This window comes from Hypanus sabinus, chromosome 7, assembly GCF_030144855.1.
Source record: "Hypanus sabinus isolate sHypSab1 chromosome 7, sHypSab1.hap1, whole genome shotgun sequence".
Taxonomy (NCBI): Eukaryota; Metazoa; Chordata; class Chondrichthyes; order Myliobatiformes; family Dasyatidae; genus Hypanus; species Hypanus sabinus.
This window is the reverse complement of record NC_082712.1, coordinates 174,385,514-174,402,032: the sequence shown is the minus strand read 5'-3', so window position 1 is coordinate 174,402,032 and position 16,519 is coordinate 174,385,514. Positions and strand designations below refer to the sequence as shown.

Genomic DNA, 16,519 nt, shown 5'->3' with positions numbered 1-16,519 from the left:
AGAGAGATTGGAGAAATTGGGCTTGTACATGCTGGAATTGAGGAGATTGAGAGGGGATCTGATTGAAACGTTTAAGATAATTAAAGGATTTGATAGGATTGAGGCAGGAAATATGTTCCAGATGTTGGGAGAGTCCAGTACCAGAGGGCATGGATTGAGAATAAGAGGTCAGTTATTTAAAACAGAGTTGAGGAAGAGCTTCTTCTCCCAGAGAGTTGTGGAGGTGTGGAATGACTCGGAAGACGGTGGAGGCCAATTCTCTGGATGCTTTCAAGAAGGAGCTAGATAGATATCTGATGGATAGGGGAATCAAGGGATATGGGGACAAGGCAGGGACTGGGTATTGATAGTGAATGATCAGCCATGATCTCAGAATGGCGGTGCAGACTCGAGGGGCCGAATGGTCTACTTCTGCACCTATTGTCTATTGTCTATTGCCCCCTCATTCTCCTGAACTCCAGGCAATACTGACCAAGAGCTGCCACACGTTCCTCATATGGTAACCCTTTCATTCCTGGAATCATTCTCGGGAATCTTCTCTCCAATGTCAATATATCCTTTCTAAAATAAGGAGCCCAAAACTGCACACAATACACCAAGTGTGGTCTCACGAGTGCCTAATAGAGCCTCTACATTACATCCCTGCTCTTATATACTATACCTCTAAAACTGAATGCCAACATTGCATTCGCCTTCTTCACCACTGACTCAACGTGGAGGTTAACATTTAGGGTATCCTGCACAAGGACTCCCAAGTCTCTTTGCATCCCTGCATTTTGAATGCTCTCCCCAACTAAATAATAATCTGCCCTTTTATCTCTTAAACGGGCAACAGTCCCAACACCGACCTTTGTGGAACTCCACTGGTAACTGGCAGCCAGCCAGAATAGATCCCTTTATTCCCACTCTCTGTTTTCTGCTGATCAGCCAATGCTCCACCCTTGCTAGTAACTTCCATGTAATTCCATCTTGCTAAGCAGCCTCATATGTGGCACCTTGTTAAAGGCCTTCTGAAAATCTAAGTACACCACATCTACTACATCTCCTTTGTCTACCCTTCTTATAATTTTGTCAAAAAGTTGCAGTAGGTTTGTCAGGCAGGATTTTCCTTTCAGGAAAACATGCTGGCTTTGGCCTATCGTGTCATAAGCCTCCAGGTACTCCGTAATCTCATCCCTAACTATCAATTCCAACAACTTCCCAACACTAATGTCAGGCTAACAGGTCTATAGTTTCCTTTCTGCTGCCTCTTACCCTTCTTAAATAGCAAAGTAACATTTGCAATTTTCCAGTCATCCGGTACAATGCCAGAATCTATCGATTCTTGAAAGATCATTGTTAATGCCTCCGCAATCTCTCCAGCTACTTCCTTCAGAACCCGAGGGTGCATCCCATCAGGTCCAGGAGATTTATCTACCCTCAGACCATTAAGCTTCCTGAGCACCTTCTCAGTCGTAATTTTCACTCCACATACTTCACTTCCCTGACACTCTTAAATGCCCGGTATACTGCAGATGTCTTCCACTGTGAAATATGCATTCAGTTCCTCTGCCATCTCTGCTTCCCTCATTACAATATTTGCAGCATTCATGTTCTACTGGTCCTATATCTAACCTCGACTCTCTTTTAACCTTTATATACTTAAAAAAGCTTTTAGCATCGTCTTTGATATTAGTCACCAGCTTCCTTTCATAATTCATCTTTTCCTTCCTAATGACCTTCTTAGTTTCCTTCTGCGAGCTTTTAAAAGCTTCCCAATCCTCTATCTTCCCACTGGCTTTGGTTTCCTTGTATGCCCTCTCGTTTGCTTCTACTTTCGCTCTGACTTCACTTGTCAGTCATGGTAGTGTCCTTCTTCTATTCGAAAATGTCTTCTTATTTCGAAAATATCTGTCTTGCACTTTCCTCATTTTTCGCAGAAACTCCAGCCTTTGCTGCTCTGCTGTCCTTCCTGCCAGTGTCCATTTCCAGTCAACTTTGGCCAGTTCCCCTTTATTCCATTGGTATTTCCTTTATTCCACTGAAATACTGACACATTGGATTTTAGTTTCTCCTTTTCAAATTTCAAAGTGAACTTGATCGTATTGTGATCACTGCTCCCCCCAGGGTTCCTTAACAAGCTCTCTTATCACCCCCGGCTCATTGCACAACACCCAATGCAGCACAGCCAATCCCCGAGTGGGCTCAACAACATGCTGTTCTAAAAAGCCATCTCTTAGATGTTCTACAAATTCTCTCTTGAGGTCCAGTACGGACCTGGTTTTCCTAATCCACTTTCATGTTACAATCTGCAATGATTATCATGACATTGCCCTTCTGACATGCCTTTTCTATCTCCTGCTGTAATTTGTAATCTACATCCCGGATGCTGTTTGGAGGCCTGTATACGACTGCCATTAGGGTCCTTTTACCCTTGTCATTTCTTAATTCAACCCAGAGAAACTCTACACCTTCCGATCCTATGTCATCCCTCTCTAATTATTTCATATTATTTCTTATACACAGGGCCACACCACCTCCTCTGCCTACTAACCTATCTTTCCAATAATTATTGGCCTCAACTCAGGACCTCAGCAGTCATCTCAGAACCCAACAAACCAAAAGGAAGTCAAGATATCACTGATCATATGAAGACATTACCCCATACAACCACTCCAGCATAGTGGATAGCATCACACTTTACAACACCAGTGAAAGGTTTTAATTCCCACCGCTGCCCCTATGGGGTTTGTAAATTTGTCCCGTGACTACGTGGGTTTCCTCCGGATACTTTTGTTCCCTCCCACATTCCAAAGACGTACTGGTTAGTAAAGGTTAATAAGTTTTTGGCATACTACGTTGGGTCGGAAGCGGGGCAACACTTGTAGGCTGCGTCTAGCACATCCTTGGACCGCAAATGATGAGTTTCACTGTTTGTTTTGATGTACATTTGACAAATAAAAGCTGATCTCTATCTTTATGAGAATGAGGACCAATCATAGAGAATTGTTTAAAATTATAAAATGCTAAGGTGGACGAGTACAGTCTTTTCCCAAGGGTAGGGGAGTCCAAAACTCGGGAGCACAGTTTTAGTGGAAGAAGGGACAGACTTAAAAGGGACTTTAGGGGCAATTTTTTCAGCGGGTATTGGGTAGTTGGAATGAGCTGTCAGAGGAAGTTGTTAAGGCAGGTAAACCAGAGCTATTTAAGAAGATTAAACATTAAAGATTATCACACGTCCATCAAAACATACAGAGAAATGCATCATTTGTGTCAATGACTAATACAGTCTGAGGATGTGTCGGTGGCAGCCTGCAAGTGTCACTAAGCTTCTGGCACCAACATACCATACCTGCAACTTACTACCCTAACCTGCACGTCTTTGGAATGTGGCAGGAAACTGGAGCACTCAGAGGAAACCCACACGGTCATGGGGAGAACATACAAACTCCTCACAGACAGCAATGGAAATTGAACCCAGGTCACTAGCACAGTAAAGCTTTGCGAAAACTGCTATGCTACTGCGCCGCCCATATATAGATTAATAGGCATATGGAGGTGCAAGGCTTGGAGCCTTGCCCCTCCAAACACTGTAAAATTGGGACGAGCTGAGTGTGCACCAGGTCAGCATAGACACGTTGGGCTGAAGGGCATTTGTGCATGCTGTAATGCTCATGACAGTCTTACAAGGTTCTGTCAAAGAAGAGGGAGATCATTCTCAGCCGCCAATAATCAATGACGTATTCAATTGATTCTGTGATGTTAGTGAGGATTAAACCCAGGCTGAGGCTCCAAATCATCAACACAAGAGATTCTGCAGATGCTGGAAACCCAAAGCAACACACACAAAATGTTGAAGGAACTTAGCAGGTCAGGCAGTTTCTATGGAAAGGAATAAACAGTCAGTGTTTCGGGCCGAATCCCTTCATCATTCCATTCCTGATGAAGGTCCTCAGCCCAAAACGTTGACTATATACAGTATTACTCTCCATAGGCGCTGCCTCACCTGTTGAGTTCCTCCAGCATTGTGTGTGTGTGTGTGTGTGTGTGTGTGTGTGTGTGTGTGTGTGTGTGTGTGTGTGTGTGTGTGTGTGTGTGTGTGTGTGTGTGTGTGTGCGTGTGCTCGCGCACGCGCATTACTAAGGCAACAAAGGGATGCTTGCTCTCTGAGCATCATTGTGAGACCTCAACCTCAACACATTCACCTCTGTTCTCTCTCAGCCAAGAGATGACACTACAATATCATTACCCAAGTGGCGTTAGTGATGGTTCGGCTCACACAGATCTGAACCCAATACCTCCTGATTCTCAGGCAGAGGTGTCACTCAATGAGTCACAGTTTACACTGTGATACATAAATGGAAGATGTTGTTGCTGCCACTTCTCTAGGCTACAGGGAAAATGATCTCTTATAAACTCATTTATGAGAGCTTCTTCGCACTTTCTCTCATTAGTATCTCACCTCCTCTCCACCTCTTCCCTTTTGATGATGGAATGGCATCTCCAGCACCTTTTATATCTGCAACCAGGTTCTTTTGGAGATACAGTATCACTGCAACCCAGACAGATACCATTCGGGCCTTCAGACAGATCTCTGTGCAGAGATCCAGTCAATCCCTTTCATAATAGGCGCCATGGTAACATGGTGGTTAGTACACTATTACATATCAGGGAGTCAGATTTCAATTCAGGTGCCATCTGTAAGGAGTTTGTATGTTCTCCCCATGAACATGTGGGTTTCCTCCGGGTGCTCTGGCTTCCTCCCACATACAAGGATGTATCAGTTAGTAGATTAATTGGTCATTGTGAACTGTCCTGTGATTAAGCTAGGGTTAAATCAATGGGTTGCTGGGCAGTGCCGCTCATTGGGCCAGTAGGGCCTGTTCCACACCGTATCTCTAAATAAAATAAATTATACTTTAACAAGTCTCTATCCAACTTTCTTTCAAAGCTCAGATTGATTCTGTTTCCAGCATCCTGATAGGTATACTCCACCTTCTACAAAATCCTCTCCTCCAACCCTCCACAAGTCTATTGCCCCTCACTTTAAGTTTATAGCCTCCAAGAGAGCCACAACCCTGTTGGCTCAATGACACAGGGAGGCATGTTGGCTGGAGTCAGGGATTTATGCTTTGGATCTTGGTAGGGTCAACCATGCCAAACAGGTTATAGGCTGGAGGCCAGACTAGTAGTTCACGAGTCCTCCAGGTTTGAGGGGGTTCAGCTCAGGGCTAACAACCCTGATTGGTAAAACAAAACTGTTACGGAAACAGCAAAGAAGAATCCTTCTGTATCTGAATGCGATGGTATTCCTGAGTCTCCACATGGACCTTGCATGACTGACAGTAGTGAAAACCGAGAGGAAGCTACTGACATGATGAAGGAATCCTGAACACCAGAGATGGAGGACCTTCATAGCTGCCCTATACTCCAGCAGTATAACAGACTGTAAGTAAATAACTTTATAAAACAAGAAACATAGACTATTACATCGCAATACAGGCCCTTCAGCCCACGATGTTATGCTCACCTTATAACATACTCTAAGATCAACCTAACACTTCCCTTTCACATAATCCTGCATTTTCCTGTCACCATGTGCCGATTTAAGAGTTTCTTAAATGTCCCGAATGTATCTGCCTCCACCACCACCCCTGGCAAGACGTTCTAGGCAACCAACACTCCCTGTGTAAAGAACCTATTCTGATGTCCCTCCTCTACTTTCCTGCAATCACTGTAAAATTATGTCCCCTAGTACTAACCATCTCTGCCCTGGGAAAACGTCTCTGGCTGTGACCAGTGATCTATGTTGAGGGCTTCTTCCGGGTGCCTGGGTTTCCTCCTACCTAAAGGCTAATTTGCAGGCTGAATCACAGGCGAGCAGTCATTTCAAGAGGACTAGAATATAAAAGCAAGGATGTAATGGTGAGGCCTTCTAAAGCACTGGTGAAGCCTCACTGAGTATTGTGAACAAGAGAAAATCTACAGATGCTGGAACCTGAGTGTGGCCTCATCACGATAGTAGAGGAGGCCATGGATGGATGTACCAGAATGGGAATGGGAAGTGGAATTAAAATGGGTGTCCACTGGGAGATCCCAGTTCTTCTGGAGAAGCTGTTTCCCAATCTATGTTGAGTTTTACCAATACACAGGAGGCCACACCAGGAGCACCGGATACAGTAGATGACCCCAACAGACTCACAGGTGAAGTGTTGCCTTACCTGGAAGGACTGTTTGGGCTCCTGAATGATAGTCAGGGAGGAGGTGTAGGGGCAGGTGTAGCACTTGTCCCGCTAGCAAGGATAGGTGCCGGGAGGGAGATTGGTAGATCAGTACAGAGGGATGAGTGGACAAGGGAGTCACGTAGGGTGTGATCCTTGTGGAAAGCAGAAAGTGGGGAAGTTGGTGGAGGGAAAGTTGTGCTTGGTGATGGGATCCCATTGGCAGAAGTTCCAGAGAATTATGTGTTGGACATGGAGGCTGATGGGGTGGTTCGTGAGGACAGGAGGAACCCTATCCCTGGTAAGGTGGCAGAGGATGGGATTAGAGCAGGCGTGCGTGAAATGAAAGAGATGTGGTTGAGGGCAGCATTGATGGTGGAGGAAGGGAAGCCCCTTTCTTTAAAATGAAAAGCCTCATCCTGAGAGCAGATGCGGTGGAGGCAGAGGAGTTCAGAGAAGGAAATGGCGTTTTTACAAGTAACAGAGTGGCAAGAGATATACTCATGGTAGCTGTGAGAGTCCGTGGGTTTAAAGTGGACATCAGTAGATAAGCTGTCTCCAGAGACAGAGACAGTAAGATCAACAAAAAGGGGAGGGAGGTGTCAGAAATAGATCAGGTAAATTTGAGGGCAGGGTGGAAGTTGGAGGCAAAGTTGATGAAATCGACAAGCTCAGCATGGGTGCAGGAAGCAGCACCAATGCAGTCATCGAAGTAGCGAAGGAAAAGTGGGGACAGACACTCGTGTAGGCTTGGAACATAGGCTGTTCCACATAGCCAACAAAGAAGCAGGCAGAGCTGGGGCCCGTGTGAGTGCCCATGGCTACACTTTCTCTTGAAGGAAGTGGGAGGAGCCAAAGGAGAAATTACTGAAAGTGAAGACAAGTTCCGCTAGGCGGAGGAGAGTGGTGGTGGAGGGGAGCTGGTTAGGTTTGGTGTCAGAAGGAAATGGAAAACTTTGAGGCCTTCCTGGTGGGGGATGGAGGTGTAAAGGGACTGGATATCCATAGTGAAACTAAGATGATGGGGGCCAAGGAACTTGAAATCTTTGAAACGATCCAGAGCATGTGAAATGTCATGGAGGTAGGTAGGAAGGGACTGAACTGGGGGGATAAAACAGAGTTGAGATATGCAGATAAGAGTTCAGTGGGGCAGGAACAAGCTGAAACAATGGTTCTATCTGGACAAGCGGGTTTGTTGATCTTGGGTAGGCAATAGAAACAGGAGGTGCGGGGTGCAGGAACTATGAGCTTGGTGGCAGTGGATGGGAGATCCCCAGAGCTAACAAGGTTAACGATGGTGTGGGAGACAATCGCCTGGTGTTCGAACGGTAAGTAAGAGGAGGTGTCTGAGAGTTGTTGCTGGTCCTCAGCAAGGTAGAGGTCAGTCTACCAGACTACTATAGCTCCCCCTGTGAGCAGCTTTGGGCCCCTTATTTAAGAAATGATGGCTGACATTGGAGAGGGTTCAGAGGAGTTTCTTGAGAATGACTCTGGGAACGAAAGAGTTATCATATGAGTAGCAATTGAAGGCTTTGGATCTGTACTCACTGGAACTTAGAAGAATGAGAGGAATCTCACTGAAACCTATCGAATGTTGAAAGGCCCAGATAAAGTGGAAGTGGAGAGGGTGTTTCCTTTGGTGGGGGAGTCTAGGACCAGAAGATAAAGCCTCAAAATAGTGGGACATCCATTTAGCACATAGCTTTAGCCAGAGGGTGGTGAATCTGTGGGAATCATTCTGCTCCTGTGTCTTATAGTATTACTCCAAAGGCCTATGGGTTCAGAGAATTGGTGACATGGGTGTAATTGTAGGGATACGGGTGTATTGGGACTGAACGGCTGGTTATTTAAAAAAAAAGACAAAAATACAACACCAGAAGCAGGCCCTTCAGCCCAACTTGTCTGCACTGACCACGGTACCTATCTCAGACTCAAAGATCAGCTTCACTTACCATATATTAGGAATTTGCCGTGGTGTTGGTTGGAGTGCGTTAACCTAGTCCCATTTGTCTGTGCATGGCCCATATCCGTCTCAACTATTCCTATCCAAGTACCCGTACAAATATCGTTTGCATCTGAGTGTGTGTGGCCTCCGTTGGCCGTGATCGACCATGAGGACTGCGCCTCTGGTAGTCACTGGTTTGTTGAGCAGCGTCGACTGTGGCTATTGAGGCCGATCCTGGAACGGCAGGCTCTGCCACAGTTGCTGCATGTGTAGGGAGTCGTGGAGTTGTTGTCCACTGTCTGCTGTGCTCTCCGTTTAGCTCTCCACTTTAAAATGTCGTTGAAAGGTTGTTAATATACCTGCCTCAACCACTTTCTCTGCAGCTTGTTCCATGTACTGAACACCCTCTGCACAAAATCTCTCTCCTCTCTGCTTAAACCCACACCTTTTCATTGGGAAAAAGACTGTGTATTTATGCTGTCTATCCCCCTCCTGATTTAGTACACGGCTACATGGTAACCTCTCACTCTACTGCACAAGGAATTATGTTCATTAGACCCTAAGGCATGGAAGCAGAATCAGGCAATTAGTTCCATTGAGTCTGCTCCGCCATTCCATCACGGCTAATTTATTTTCCCTCTCATCCCCATTCTTCTGCCTTCTCGCAATAACCATCGATGTTCTTAGTAATCAAGAACCTATCAACCTCCACTTTAAGTATACCGATTGACTTGGCCTGTACAGCCATCTGTAGCAATGAATTCCACAGATTTGTCTCGCCAAGCTAGTCCCAGTGGGGCTTAGTCACTGCCGTACACTCACCTTTGCTCTCTGGTGCAGGTTTGACATGGTCTCAGATTTTAACTCGCTCTTGTTCTTCCGACACAGCACGGTGGAGATGATGATGATGATAACAGTTACCACGCCGACGGGAGCCAGAACCGCAGCAATGATCCACAAGTTGTTTGGAGGGTTCTTCACTACAGCTGCAGAAAGAGGAAAGACGTTAAGTCCGTAATTGCTGCTGACAGCGCAAATCTCGACCAAAATTACAAATAATCTAGGAAAGAATATGCTGGCCCTGGAGAGAGACCAGAGGAGGTTCATGAGAATCATCCAAGGAATGAAAGGATAACGTACAAGGCATGCTTGATGGTGCTGGATCTGTACTTGCTAGAGTTTAGAAGAATGAGGGGGAATCTCAGCAAAATATACTGAATATTGAAAGGCCTTGATAGAGTGGATGTGGAGAGAATGTTTCCTGTAGTGGGGGAGTCTAGGACCAGAGGACACAGATAGAGTGGATGTGGAGAGGGTGTTTCCTGTGGTGGGGGGAGTCTAGGACCAGAGGGCACAGATGGAGTGGATGTGGAGAGGATGTTTCCTATGGTGGGAGGAGTCTAGGACCAGAGGACACAGACAGAGTGGATGTGGAGAGGATGTTTCCTATAGTGGGGGAGTCTGGGACCAGAGGGCACAGATAGAGTGGATGTGGAGAGGGTGTTTCCTGTGGTGGGGGGAGTCTAGGACCAGAGGGCACAGATAGAGTGGATGTGGAGAGGATGTTTCCTATACTGGGGGAGTCTAGGACCAGAGGACACAGATAGAGTGGATGTGGAGAGGATGTTTCCTGTGGTGGGAGAGTCTAGGACCAGAGGACACAGATAGAGTGGGTGTGGAGAGGATGTTTCCTATAGTGGGGGAGTCTGGGACCAGAGGACACAGATAGAGTGGATGTGGAGAGGATGTTTCCTATAGTGGGGGAGTCTGGGACCAGAGGACACAGATAGAGTGGATGTGGAGAGGATGTTTCCTGTAGTGGGGGAGTCTAGGACCAGAGGGCACAGATAGAGTGGATGTGGAGAGGATGTTTCCTGTGGTGGGAGAGTCTAGGACCAGAGGGCAAGAATAGAGTGGATGTGGAGAGGATGTTTCCTATACTGGGGGAGTCTAGGACCAGAGGACACAGATAGAGTGGATGTGGAGAGGATGTTTCCTGTGGTGGGAGAGTCTAGGACCAGAGGACACAGATAGAGTGGATGTGGAGAGGATGTTTCCTGTGGTGGGAGAGTCTAGGACCAGAGGACACAGATAGAGTGGGTGTGGAGAGGATGTTTCCTGTGGTGGGAGAGTCTAGGACCAAAGGACACAGATAGAGTGGGTGTGGAGAGGATGTTTGCTGTAGTGGGGGAGTCTGGGACCAGAGGACACAGATAGAGTGGATGTGGAGAGGATGTTTCCTGTAGCGGGGGAGTCTAGGACCAGAGGGCACAGATAGAGTGGATGTGGAGAGGATGTTTCCTGTGGTGGGAGAGTCTAGGACCAGAGGGCAAGAATAGAGTGGATGTGGAGAGGATGTTTCCTGTGGTGGGAGAGTCTAGGACCAGAGGGCAAGAATAGAGTGGATGTGGAGAGGATGTTTCCTGTAGTGGGGGAGTCTAGGACCAGAGGGCACAGAGAGAGTGGATGTGGAGAGGATGTTTCCTGTGGTGGGAGAGTCTAGGACCAGAGGGCACAGAGAGAGTGGATGTGGAGAGGATGTTTCCTATAGTGGGGGAGTCTAGGACCAGAGGACACAGATAGAGTGGATGTGGAGAGGATGTTTCCTATAGTGGGGGAGTCTAGGACCAGAGGGCAAAGCCTCAGAATAGGGGATGTCCATTTAGAACAGAGATGAGGAAGAGTTTCTTTAGTCAAATGATGGTGAACCTGTGGAACTCATTGCCACAGATGGCTGTGAAAGCCAAGTCATTGAGTATATTTAAAGTGGATGTTAATAGGCTCTTGATTAGTAAGGGGATCAAGGTTATGAGTGAAGCCAGGAAAATGGAATTGAGAGGGAAATAAATCAATGTGATCGAACTGCAAAGCAGATTTGATGGACCAAACAGCCTAATTCTGTTCCTATTTCTTATGGTCTAATGACCTGGGGCTCTCTCTCCATGGCTGCTGTTACCAGAGAATACTTACAGCTGGAGACACAAGAGACTCTGCAGGTGGCAGCTCAATCCACACCCTCAGCAACCTCATTTTCCACTTACACAGTTCACTTTTCAACCTTTACCCAGGATCTCTGGTTCTTCTCTCTGTTGCATTTACCCTACCCATATCCTTATAATTTTGTAAACCTCTATCAAATCTCCCCTCATTCTTCTTGTCTCTAGGGAATAAAGTCCTAACCTAGAAACAAAGAAACATAAAAAACCTACAGCACAATACAGGCTCTTTGGCCCACAAAGCTGCGCCAAACATGTCCTTCCCTGATAAATTACCTAGGGTTACCCATAGCCCTCTGTTTTTCTGAGCTCCATATACCTGTCCAGGAGTCTCTTAAAAGACCCTATCGTATCCGCCTCTACCACAATCGCCAGCAGCCCATTCCACGCACTCACCACTCTTTGTGTAAAAAACTTGCCCCTGAAATCTCCTCTGTTCCTACTTCCAAGCACCTTAAAACTGTGCCCTCTTGTGCTAGTCAATTCAGCTCTGGGAAGGAGCCTCTGACTATCTGCACGATCAATGCCTCTCATCATCTTGTACACCTCTATCAGCTCACCTCTCATCCTCCATTGTTCCAAGGAGAAAACGCCGAGTTCATTCCACCTATTCTCATAAGGCATGCTCCCCAATCCAGTTGTGGAGGTGTGGAATGCACTGCCTCGGAAGACGGTGGAGGCCAATTCTCTGGATGCTTTCAAGAAGGAGCTAGATAGATATCTGATGGATAGGGGAATCAAGGGATATGGGGACAAGGTAGGGACTGGGTATTGATAGTGAATGATCAGCCATGATCTCAGAATGGCGGTGCAGACTCGAGGGGCCGAATGGTCTACTTCTGCACCTATTGTCTATTGCCTATTGTCTATTAACATCCTTCTAAATCTCCTCTGCACCTTTTCAATGTTTCCACATCCTTCCTGCAGTGAGGTGACCAGAACTGAGCACAGTACTCCAAGTGGGGACTGACCAGGGTCCTATATAGCTGCAACATTACCTCTTGGCTCTTAAACTCAATCTCATGATTGATGAAGGTCAATGCACCACATTCCTTCTTAACCAAAGAGTCAACCTGCACAGCAGCCTTTGAGTGTCCTATGGACTCGGACCCAAGATCCCTCTGATCCTCCACACTGCCAAGAGTCTTACCATTAATACTACATTCTGTCATCATATTTGACCTACCAACATGAACCACCTCACACTTACTTCTCAGCCCTGTTTTGCTTCCTATCAAAGTCCCGCTGTAACCTTTAACAGCCCTCACACTATCCACACCACCTCCAACCCTTGTGTCGTCAGCAAATTTACTAACCCATCCCTCCACTTCTCATCCAGGTCATTTATAAAAATCATGAAGCTAGGGGTCCCAGAACAGATCCCTGAGGCACACCGCTGGTGACCGACCTCCATGCAGAATATGACCCGTCTACAACCACTCTTTGCCTTCTGTGGGCAAGCCAGTTCAGGATCCACAATTTCCCCTTGGAAATCATGTCTCCTTACTTTCTCAATAAGCCTTACATGGGGTACCTTGTCAAATGCCTTGCTGAAATCCATATACACTACATCAATGTGTTTAGTCACATCCTCAAAAAATTCAATCAGACTCATAAGGCCTTTCACAAAGCCATGCTGACTATTCCTTATCATATTATGCCTTTCCAAATGTTCATAAATCCTGCCTCTCAGGTTCTTCTCATCAACTTAACAAACACTGAAGTAAGACTTACTGGTCTATAATTTCCTGGGTTATCTCTACTCCCTTTCTTGAATAATGGAGCAACATCCACAACCCTTCAATCCTCCGGAACCGCTCCCGTCCCCATTGACGATGCAAAGATCATCACCAGTGGCTCAGCAATCTCCTCCCTCATCTCCCACAGTAGCCTGGGGTACATCTCGTCCGGTCACAGTGACTTATCCAACTTGATGTATTCCAAAAGCTCCAGCACATCCTCTTTCTTAATATCTACATGCTTAAGCTTTTCAGTCCGCTGTAAATCATCCCCATAATCCCCAAGATCCTTTTCCGTAGTGAATGCTGATGTAAAGTACTCAATATGTACCTCTGCTATCTCCTGGGATTCCATACACATGTAAGGGGTTTCTTCTTTTATGTTACTGCTAAGGCTAACAAAATGGCTCCTTTGTTATGTTAAAATAAAAATGGCTTACTTGTTATGTTAACTATGGAGTAGAGCGTTTGTTCAATCACCAAGGGTGGTCCCATTCAGAGGTTGGTAAAGTTCGGAGGACATGGACTGGAGGAAGGGGGACCCGGTTCTGTAAGAGCTCCAACGATGTGTGCACAAACTGATTAATAATAATGGCGCCTTTTTCTTTTTTGTAAACAGTTAAACAGTTCTTATTTTGTTCATTTACTATCTACATAGTCAAAGTAAAAATTATAAAGTTTAATCATTTAATCGCATATGGGGTACTGTCTGTTATTTGGGGTGGTGGGGTACATCATACAGCATCCACACAAACTTGATTACCCAGTTTGGCGGGGCCGAAGGCTGCTCCCCCAGACAAAAGCGAGCTGAGTGGGGCTACACACTTTTCCACTGTCACACTTGATTGGTCCTATTCTCTCACATCTTATCCTCTTGCTCCTAACATACTTGTAGAATGCCTTGAGGTTTTCCTTAATCCTGTCCGCCAAGGCCTTCTCATGACCCCTTCTGGCTCTCCTAATTTCTTTCTTTCTTTTTATTTATTTATTAAACTTTAGAAAATTACAAGAATAAAAGATGATGAAATAGTGAGAAAAATAATATTAACCCTCCCCCCTCCCCTTAACCCTCCCCTCCCTCCTTAACCCTTATCTAAAGAAAGAGAAAAAAGAAGAGAAAGATTGCCTGGATATCGGAGGATCCCCACATGCTCCATGGAGTTCAAAATAATTTTAATATTTATTTTTACTTTCCCCAATTACTTTATAATTTTATCTTCAAAGGACCTAACTAATTTCTTTCTTAAGCTCCTTGCTGCTCGCCTTATAATATTTTAGCTCTTTATCATACCCAGCTTTTTGAACCTTTCATAAGCTCTTCTTTTCTTCTTGACGAGATTTACAACACCCTTTGTACACCACGGTTCCTGTACCCTACCATCCTTTCCGTCTCATTGGAACGTACCTATGCAGAACTCCAAGCAAATATCCCCTGAACATTTGCCACAGTTATTCCGTACATTTCCCTGAGAACATCTGTTTCCAATTTATGCTTCTAAGTTCCTGCCTGATAGCCTCATATTTCCCCTTACTCCAATTAAACGCTTTTCTAACTTGTCCGTTCCTATCCCTCTCCAATGCTATGGTAAAGGAGACAGAGTTGTGATCACTATCTCCAAAATGCTCTCCCACTGAGAGATCTGACACCTGACCAGGTTCATTTCCCAATAACAGGTCAAGTACAGTACAGCCTCTCCTCTTGTAGGCTTACCTACATATTGTGTCAAGAAACCTTCTTGAACACACCTAAAAAACTCCACCCCATCTAAACCCCTCAGTCTAGGGCCATGCCAATCGATACTTGGGAAATTAAAATCTCCAACCACGACAAACCTGTTATTATTATTACACCTTTCCAAAATCTGTCTCACTATCTGCTCCTCGATGTCCCTTTTACTATTGGGGGGGGGGGTCTATAAAAAACACCCAGTAGATTTATTGCACTCTTCCTGTTTCTAACTTCCACCCACAGAAACTCAGTAGACAATCCCTCCATGATTTCCTCCTTTTCTGCAGCCGACACTATCTCTGATCAGCAGTGCCACACCCCCACCTTTTTTGCCTCCCTCCCTGTCCTTTCTGAAACATCTAAAGCACTCAAAGTAACCACTCCTGCCCCTGAGTCATCCAAGTCTCTGTAATAGCCACAGCATCATAGCTCCAAGTACTGATCCAAGCTCTAAGCTCATCTGCTTTGTTCATAACACTTCTTGCATTAAAATAGACACACCTCAAACCACCTTCTCTACCACCTGCCTATCCTCCCCCTCACACTGTCTCCAAGCTTTCTCTATTTGTGAGCCAACCACTTCATCCTGCATCTCTTCGGTTCGGTTGCCACCCCCTCCCCTCGGCAATCCTAGTTTTAACTCTCCCCAGCAGCCTTAACAAACCTCCCAGCCAGGATATCGGTCACCCTGGGATTCAAGTGCAACCTGTCTTTTTTGTAGAGGTCACACCTGCCCCAAAAGAGGTCCCAATGATCCAGAAATCTGAATCCCTGCCCCCTGCTCCAATCCCTCAGCCACACATTTATCCTCCACCTATTCAACCTTTCCCTTTAACTTTGGTCCTCAAGTTCAGGTGACATCCTTGTACATTTTCTCTACACTCTTTCAATCTTATTGACATTTTCCCTGGTGGTGACCTCACCTATGTCTTATACAGCTTCAACATAACATCCCAGCTCCGGTACGCATTACTTTGGTTTATGGAAGGCCAAGTGCCAAAAGCTCTCTTTACAACTGTATCGATCTGTGATGCCACTTTCAAGGAATTAAGGATCTGTACTCCTAGATTCTTTTGACCTACCTCACTCCTTGGTTCCCAACAGCTCACCCTGTAAGTCCTACTCTGATTTATCCTCCCAAAGTGCAACACTTCACACAGGTTGAACAGAAACAACAGCTTTGTGTCGTCCGCAAATTTGCTGACCCAGCTTACCACATTATCATCCAGATCATTGATATAGATGACGAACAACAGAGGACTCAGCACAAAGCCCTACACCACTAGCACAGGCCTCCAGTCAGAGTGGCAACCATCTACAACCACTCCCTGGCTTCTCCCGTGTATCCAATCTACTACATCAACTTGAATGCCAAGCTCCCAAACAGGACCTTGTCGAAGGCCTTGCTAATGTCCATGTAGACAACGTACACTACCTTGTTTTCATCAATTTTCCTGGTAACTTCATTGAAAAAATTTATAAGATTGGTTAGGCATGACCTACCATACACAAAGCATTGATGATAATCCCTAATTAACCAACCATAGAACACTACAGCACAGTACAGGCCCTTCAGCCCTCCATGTTGTACTGACCCATATAATCCTTAAAAAAAAGTACTAAACCCACACTACCCCACAACCTTCCATATTTCTTTCATCCATGTGCCTGTCCAAGAGGCTCTTAAATACCCCTAATGCTTTAGCCTCCACCACCATCCCTGGCAAGTCATTCCAGGCACTCACAACCCTCTGCATAAAAAAACTTATCCCTGATGTCTCCCCTAAACTTCCCTCCCTTAATTTTGTACATATACCCTCTGGTGTTTGCTATTGGTGCCCTGGGAAACAGGTACTGACTATCCATCCTATCTATGCCTCTCATAATCTTGTAGACCTCTATCAAGTCCC

At 45.7% G+C, this 16,519-nt stretch overlaps 1 protein-coding gene across 1 annotated transcript in view; it reads right to left on the bottom strand.

Moving 5' to 3' along the window:
- Positions 1-16,519, bottom strand: part of kiaa1549la (KIAA1549-like a) — a 250,266-nt gene that overhangs the window by 101,322 nt on the left and 132,425 nt on the right. Inside the window, exon 12 of the mRNA XM_059976387.1 lies at positions 8,968-9,131. Coding sequence (XP_059832370.1) covers positions 8,968-9,131 — 164 coding nt within the window. The remainder of the gene's footprint in view (positions 1-8,967; positions 9,132-16,519) is intronic.